At 38.3% G+C, this 8,471-nt stretch overlaps 2 protein-coding genes and 1 pseudogene across 10 annotated transcripts in view; 2 read left to right on the plus strand and 1 right to left on the minus strand.

The window, feature by feature from the left end:
* LOC107624067 (small GTPase LIP1) overlaps window positions 1–88 on the plus strand; it is a 3,378-nt gene extending 3,290 nt beyond the window's left edge. Inside the window, exon 8 of the mRNA XM_016326511.2 lies at window positions 1–88. The gene's annotated coding sequence lies outside the window, so the exon portion shown is untranslated.
* Window positions 1,069–5,648, minus strand: LOC107623035 (pentatricopeptide repeat-containing protein At1g71490). Of its 9 annotated transcripts, none has more exons than XM_016325163.2 (5): window positions 5,286–5,648; window positions 4,705–4,814; window positions 3,977–4,069; window positions 3,530–3,751; window positions 1,069–3,437 (listed from the first exon to the last, which is right to left on the minus strand). In XM_016325163.2, exons 3-5 carry the CDS (start codon window positions 3,984–3,986, stop codon window positions 1,393–1,395), a joined length of 2,277 nt encoding a protein of 758 aa, XP_016180649.1. In that variant the 5' UTR covers window positions 3,987–4,069; window positions 4,705–4,814; window positions 5,286–5,648; the 3' UTR covers window positions 1,069–1,392. The 9 variants fall into 9 exon arrangements, with proteins under 9 accessions (XP_016180649.1, XP_020969311.1, XP_020969312.1 ...); XM_021113652.1 differs by having other exon boundaries at window positions 3,977–4,157; XM_021113653.1 differs by lacking the exon at window positions 4,705–4,814.
* LOC110268446 lies at window positions 5,562–7,180 on the plus strand (annotated as a pseudogene).

The following is an 8,471-nucleotide window of genomic DNA, read 5'->3' on the forward strand; positions in this document are numbered from 1 at the left end:
AAAACTGCTAGTTACCCTTGTACATGAAATCAAAGTAAAGAATTTATGAGTAGCATTACACTTTCAAATATTTTTTACTTTTATGTGATCAGCTACTTCTTAATGGATATAATTATTAATATTGATAAAATTAGAAAATAAGGTCATAATCGTCATTAAAATTATAAAATTAAAGAATATAAACAATAGCTTAGTTATACTAAATTTGACTATGTAACACATCATCTGTCAATGACCTAATCAAAATGGCAAAAATTAAAGCATAAGCAGAGAATAAAATATTTCCACCATCTGATGTAATTTTTTTATAATCCTGTCAAATCCTAATTAGCAACAATAACTGTCAACAAACCAACACTTCTTTTCATTAGCACGAGTCAATTAAAGGATCAAATTATGCTGAACGATGAATTAACGAATTTGGAATATACCTAAAAGGGTTATGAATTAATAGCCATCTAACCAACAAATGCTAGTTTGGAGCTATGTCCTTAAACACTGGCAAGCGTTTGGAGGAGTCTGTTGGAGCATGCATGACTTGATTTGTGAAAACATGAACTCTTTGCATTAGTTCCTTCCTCTGCCTTTCAATAAGCAAATCTTGGAATGAGAACAATGAAGTTGAGCCATAAGAACCATCCTTATTGCCATCTAGTTGGGATGGGTAAGGTACTATCCCATCCTGGAACATGAAACGTGAATCCTCGTAACCGCTATTCTCTAGTTCACTTTTGCTGTGTTTTCTTTGTACTTGTTCCCACTTCACATTCAATTGCTTTGTCTTCTCTTCCCATTCCTTAGGCATAGAGTTCCCCAACCATGACATAGTGGTGTTATATTTACCCGCCTTTTCTTGATCCCTCGTATTGATCTGCATATATATAAACAAATAAATTAACAATATTTTTTAATTGACCAAACCATATGCGTATGAAAACTATTGTGCTCTCGCATACGTGGCGTTCAAGTTTGCTAATAAAAGCGTATAATTCCATCGATCAGCGTATATTCCATATTAATTCTTTCTTCAACGAAAAAAGATTAGACATATATTCACGAAAAATATAGGAATGCAGAAAGTCAGATAATTCATCGTTCTTTGGCCATGCATCGTACTTAATCTCACGGAGATTGATGTATATAAATACATACATATATTTCTTTCTTAAATCTATTTCTCTACTGGCGTATAGCCGTATACATGAAGTTACAAATATGTAACATATTTCAAATCTTTCTTTGATTTTTATTGAATATCCATCCCGATATAATTTCTTCAAAACACTACTTGAAAAAAAATACCTATTTCGATCCTTGATATTTAATTTTACTAGACTGTTAACCTCTCTGTCAATGATCTCTCTCCAAAACATGCTTATGTGGCACATTAATTTAGTATACACTCCCTACAACATTCAACTCTTCAAAATGTTCCTCGGGTGAAACAGTCTCCTCATTACTTACATAACCAGCATCTTTCATTACTTCATTGAGTCCATCCATTAAAGGGTAGAGCTCATAAGCACGAGGGTTGGAAGTGTCTCCCACCACAAATGGAGAAAACTCATTGCCAACATCAACCCAAGCACAGCCTGGTGCCTTTCTCACACCTATGTTCTTCATGTAACTCCTCACTTCAGCAAGCTTGCTCCAACAACCAGCGGCTGCATACATGTTCGCAATCAACACATAATAACCCGAGTGATCAGGTTTCATTTCCATCAATTTTCCTGCAGCCCATTCCCCCATCATTGTGTTTCCATGGATTCGACAAGCTCCAATGAGTGTCGCCCACATTGCAGAAGTTGGCTTGCATGGCATCCCAGTAATAACATCCCTTGCTTTGTTCAGATGGCCAGCCCTTCCATAGAGATCAACCATGCAAGCAAAGTGCTCGATGCGCGGTATCATCCCATGAACATCTGTCATCTGTTTAAAGAGTAACTGACCCTGAGATACAAGACCAGAATGGCTGCAAGCTGTTAGAACTGCAACTATTGTTACATGGTCTGGTTTAATCTTCAACTTGCACATCTCTTCAAATAGTTTTAGAGCAGTTTGTCCTTCTCCCTTCATACCGTACCCCAAGATCATGGAAGTATATGTGACTTCATCTCTTGCACTCAGCGAATCAAACACTCTTCTGGCTTCTAAGACTTTGCCAGACCTCGCATACATGTCCACCAGAGCGTTCCACAATAATAAATACTTATCAAACTCTTCACACTTCATGATGTAGCCATGAAACTCCCTGCCATGTTGCAGATTCGCTATGCGAGCACAAAGGGGAAGAACACTTGCAATGGTTACAAAATTTGGTTCAACACCCTTGTGTAACATTTCTCTGAAAAGGTGTGAGACTTCCTCAGATCGATCCATGTGTGCATATCCAGAAAGCATCGCGTTCCAAGTAACTAAACCCTTGTCTTCCATTCTGTGGAACATTATATATGCATGCCTGAGGTCACAACATCTGGAATACATTGTAACTAATGCATTTCTTACATTTTCAAATGCATCTAAGCATGTTCTTACAGCATGACCATGAATCTCCTTTCCCAATTTAAGGGCTCCAATGTGGGAACATGCATTCAATCCAACAACCACCGCAACATTGTCCAAATGAATTTTAGTTCTCATCTGAGAAAGCATCTTAAGTGCCCCACTAAAATTTCCTGAATGCAAGCACCCTCCAGCAATAGTATTCCAAATGATCACATTCATTTCAACACCCTCCTCTTGCATGCATCCAAATAGCCAAAACGCTTCCTCCCACATCCCCCTTGAAGCATAACAATTGATCATAGTGTTCCAAGAAACATCATCCCTGTGGTGCATTTTATCAAATATTTGGCGAGCAACCTTCAATTCCCCGAACCTACCATACATAGAGACCAATGCATTGTGCACAAACAAGCTCCACCCAATTGAGCTAGCCTCAATAGACTTGTGAACCTCCACACCAGTAGCAAAATCTAACAATTCCCCACAAGCCTTTAGAACAGAAGGGTAAGTGAAATCATCAGGTTCAATCCTCTTATTCACCATTTTCTTATATGCGGAAAGACCCTCCATAAAGAGCCCATTTCTAACATAGGAAGATATAACCATATTCCAAGGCAATGGATCCAAACTAGTGGAGCTCTCAACAACAACATTAGCATCAGCAAGGAGAGTGAAACTAGTGTAAAAATTAGTGAGCCTTGAAACCAAAATAGGGTGTTGATCAAGACCCAATGAAATGACTTGGGCATGAAGCTGCTTACCCTGTGGCAATGATTTAAGGTTAGTGCAACCCAAGAGAAGAGAACTAATGGGGTGTAACAAGATATAGGAAGAAGAAGCAGTAGAAAGTGATGGTGCTGCATGTTGCTGTATTTGAAAGAAGGTTTTGAATGCGTTAGACAAGTTGGCTTGGTTAACAAAGTCCTTGAGAGCTGCAACAAGAACACCAACCATAGATGCATCAGTGAAGGCAAAGTGTTTGTCAAACTGTTTGGTAGGTTGTTTCCATGGTTTAGGTAGGAACCTCTGAACTCGTGAGAGTAAGAGTTTTGTGGGTATAGTTGTAGAAGATGGCATAAACTGTCATGGCCAATAAGGAGCAAGCACATGTCTTGAACAACATTTGATGGATTTGGTTCTGTAACAGGGTTGTCGAGCTCAATAATTTTAAGTTGTGAATATGGAGGGAGTACCCAAGTGTGGAAGATGCAGTGCCGATGGAGAAGTGAGATGTCGTATATTTTACCTGAAATGGAAGACAAACGGAAAATTGCAAGTCATAGAATCGTAAAGGGATAGTAAATAGTGACTCCTAAATAGTAAATAGTAAGCTTTCATAATTCAAAACTAAAATACAACCAAAGTTGGATTATATCTCTTAGCATATTTAACATATTTTCGTAGAATTTCCCACAACAGAAGCTACCCCTTCTCCCACTTGGTTGCAGAATTTCCCATACATGTTGCAAACCTTTATCCATTGAACTTCAGGTTGCCCTGCCTTTGCAAACACTGCTGATTGCAGCAATGCTGCTGCTCCTGCCCCAGTCACATATTCCATTACCTGTATATGTAAACGAAGTTCAACATACCTTTCTGATATATGTTATATTTGAGACTTCATTCAACTCAAAATGAATATAAAGCTTCACCTGGATAAAATACCGAGATCTTAAGTTGTAGGATAATACTTCATAAACCATAACCCATTATCTTACTAATGCTTGTTTGAACCCCAGCATGACCAAGGAAATTAAATGCTCACATCATCCAAGACACATATTTAAGATCCTAAACCCAAACATGCCCTGTGGTGAGAGTGAGAGTGACTGTAACTAGTATCAATCATGCAAGTTTACATTGAGGTCCCTCAAAATTGAGGTCACTATTGATTTGGATTGCTATACAAATTTAAGCCATGAAAGCAAACCATAACCAACTGGACCCTACTCTGAAAATTCTGACAGAAGATGTCAATATGCAAAGTGCATAACATAGTGTTGCCTAGTTACTACTTTATTATAATCTCAATAATCCATATCTTTGATCAATTGATGCTATAGTAAATGAATGGTTGGGATGATTAATGAACGAACCGGTTGAAAAATTAAAGTTTAAGATGGTCACTAGAACTTGACTGAGGTGTGGCAATTTGCAAATTCAGTTACCAAAATGTACAAAAATATACATAAAAGGTACCTGATCAGCAGTGAAAATAATCCAAGGGCTTGAAGAGTACACTTTCTATAATTATGCAAGAACACAGCACAGTGCTCTTCACCGATCAAGAACACAGCACAGTTTTCTTCCTATATCAGAGTGAAGCAAACACAAAACAGGTTGATTCAAGAGCAAATTGAACCTTAGAACAGTTTAGCATTCAAAAGCACAATAAAGAATACAAATATTTTAAAAGAAAAATAAATTCACAACTCACATGTTTATATGACATTAAAATAAATTCAGCATATAAAATAACTAAACTACTAACAAGGAAAGCAAATCAACAAGCGATACAATCAAATAATTAACAAGTACAACAACTTCCAAAATCCAAAATGACAAGTAACAAACCACACATGAATTAGAATCCTAAGCACCACCATAATTTAAAATTTAAAATTTAAAATCATCATTCACAGAGCATATCGTTCACTTTGTAGCAGAGGTATTTGGTTTCTCAACATTGAATACTTGAGCCTTGAGAATTGAGATATTGAACAGAGAGATGATGGAGTGAAATCAAATAACAGAGGGAGAAAAAGAGATTTATGGCTTACCTAAAATGACACAACAGGGGAGGAGAAGAGGGCAGCAGGCAGCAGCAACCAGGAACGACACAAAGCAGCAGCGACAGTAAGTCAGCAACCTTCCAATGCAGTCGCAGTCGCAGTCGAGAGATACAGAGATGCACTTACGGTAGCGCAGTCGCAATCACGCAACACCCACAGGCGGCACCGCAGCAGGCCTCAAGGTTCACGGTAACGCAACCAACACTCCGATTTGGTGATTTCAGTCGGAGTTCAGAGTTTAGAGGGAGGGAAAACCTAGAGAAGATGACGAACAAATTCTCAGATGTATTTCTTCTTTTTGGATATGAATGGAGATTAGGGTTGAGAGCATCAAGACTACTGAGATGATATTATGGGACCTAAATTTTTTGAGTAAAGGACAAATTCGTCCTTGACCTTTCTTTTATGGACATTTTCGTTTTCGAGTATTGGAAAATACTTTAATATGTCCCTAACCCCCAAAAAAGTGGATATATTTATCCCTCCGTTAGAGTCGCTCTGTTTGCCCTGACGGAAAACGGTGACGTGGCTCCCGTAGCGCTGACCTAACCGTTACGGACTGCCACGTTGGATGGGCTTTTGAAAAGAGGACATATTAGTCCCTAGGGACCAAAACGTCGCCGTTGCTCCCCCACCCCCAATCTATGAAGTCCTGTGAGCTCTAATCCTTCAAATACAGTGTGAAGGTGAAGCGGATGAAGGAAGAAAAAGAGTATTCCGACTCATGGCATTCGACGGAGGTCGGCCCCAAGTCTGACGGCCAGACCATCGAGTGGCTCCTCCGCCAGGCCGAGCCCTCAATCATCGCCGCTACCAGAACTAGAACCACTCCCACCAGCTTCTCCTCCGTTTCCGTCTCCGTACGCGGCGGTGCTGGCTCTCTCTCTTCTCCTTCCTCAACCTCCGCAGCGTCTTCGCTCGACCACAAGTCCTTGCTGGGTCTCACTCCCTTCATATTCGGCAAGCGCATACGTACCGACGACGACGCTTCCGCCAAGGATGACAGCGTCTCCGTGGGGCCCGCCGTGGGTCCTAAGTGGGCCCTGGAGCTCCCGCGGGGCTCTGGGTCCTCCTGGCCAGGCCCGATTTTGGTCAAATTTGAAGTTTTGCAGCGGCTGCTCCTCTGCTGGAGATGGTTGTGCAGTTGGCGACGGTGTCGGTGTCTCAACAGCAACAAGCTTCTTTGTTCGTTCACCATCGGCATCAGCAGCAGCAACAAGCCGTAGGAGAAGCTTCGGCGGCGAGGTTGGGAAATTACCTTCCTGGACATCTGAATTTGCTGGCTTCTAAGTTGGGAGGGCCCGGAAAATTTTAGGTTTAGGGCTCTTTTGTTTTTAGTTTTTTGAGTGGAGAAGTCCATGAATTCAATTAGGATTTGTTTTAAGTTATTTATTATGATGATGATGAATTGCTGCAGATTGAGGCTGGAAGCGGTTTTGAGGACCTTGATCATCAGTGTTTGCTGTGTACAAGTGCAAATGCAGCTTGGAAATTCATAATGTTGGTTGTGATTAAAAGAAAGCAAAATTCTCCAAGTTGGAGAGACTAATAAGCTTTGTAATGATAATGGGATTGCATTATTGGTTGCTTGGTTTTTGAGTTTTTCACTTACTCTCGTCCATCATGTCCTAAATCCTAATGGAGTGTACAAGTTTGGTTGTTGTTGCAGCGAGCTCAAGTGCAATTACTAGTAGATTTAGTGTTAATAGTGGTCAAACTCAACTCAACTTTGCTCCCAATTTGTTGAAGTACACAACTCAACACAACACAACACACTACATTCCAATTCCTATGAAAGAATTCATGTGTTGTTCTTGTTAATCATATGGGTTTTGGCACAGCTTGATGGATGGTGAGTGGTGTGGTGAGTAGTCAATGTTATCCTCTCTTTCAATCTCTATATTTCTTTCACTTTCACATGTGTTGTTCTTGTTAATGATATGTTCTTGTTCATCATGATGTTGTTTTCTGAGGTCACTATAGTGTGGGTGAAAGACAAGTGTTTTCTGAGGTTACAGGATTTTATAGATTTGGGGTGGGGGAGAAACGGCGACGTTTTGGTCCCTGAGGACTAATATGTCCTCTTTTCAAAAGCCCATCCAACGTGGCAGTCCGTAACGGCTAGGTCAGCGCCACGGGAGCCACGTCACCGTTTTCCGTCAGGGCAAACGGAACGACTCTAACAGAGGGATAAATATGTCCACTTTTTCGAGGGGTCAGGGACATTAAAGTATTTTTCAATTCTCGGGGACGAAAATATCCGCAAAAAAAAAGTTAGGGACGGATTTGTCCTTTACTCAAATTTTTTTTATGTATTTTTGTTTTGTGTTTTTTAGATTATTTGAAATTTAAATATATAAAATTAAAGTTAGTAATTTTAAAATTTAATTAATTTAAAGAAGTAATTTTTGTTTAACATAAAAAATATTTTTCATTTTTATTTTAGTAAAAATAATGAAATGATATATATTTAAAAAAAATAAATAAATATTGATATGAATAATATAATTTACATGTCGTATTTTTATTTGTTCATACTTTATTATATCAATACTTATGAATTTAAAGTGAACTATCAATTCGTTCTTTATTCTTTTCATAAATCATTGGCCCTTGTTTCTTATTTCTGCGGTGAAACAATGCGCCCTTCTTTAAGGTCCAATTTAGGTAAACAACTTAATTAAGTTACTCTTTAAAAAAATAGTTTAAACAATAAATGCTTATATTAAAAGTAGCTTATAAATAAGTTATTTTGTGTTTAGTTTTTTAGTTCTAAAAGTACTTATTTTAAGAGAAAAGTGATAAAAAAACTTTTTATTATGAGAGAAGTCATTTTTTTTAACTTCTCCTTAAGCATCAAAATAGCTTTTTGAAAAGTTGTAATTTTGTTTTGAAAATTATATCAAACATTAATACTAGACCTTTTCATAAGTTAAAAAGTTAAAAAAAGTCACTTATGAACCTATTCAAACAAGCCCTGAGTTTTGTTGTCAAACACTAACAAAAAGTTTTTGATCTGGTAGGTTAGTGAGATGCACGTTAAGTGCTTACGTAGATAGTTAAAAGAAGACTGGACCAATTTGTTCCAAAATTTAAATGGGCCAGGACTCATGAGTGTATTTATTTTATTTATTTGGATAAATTGACGTCGTTTTAACGTCAAATTAGTCTGAC

Source organism: Arachis ipaensis, chromosome B10, assembly GCF_000816755.2.
Source record: "Arachis ipaensis cultivar K30076 chromosome B10, Araip1.1, whole genome shotgun sequence".
Taxonomy (NCBI): domain Eukaryota; kingdom Viridiplantae; phylum Streptophyta; class Magnoliopsida; order Fabales; family Fabaceae; genus Arachis; species Arachis ipaensis.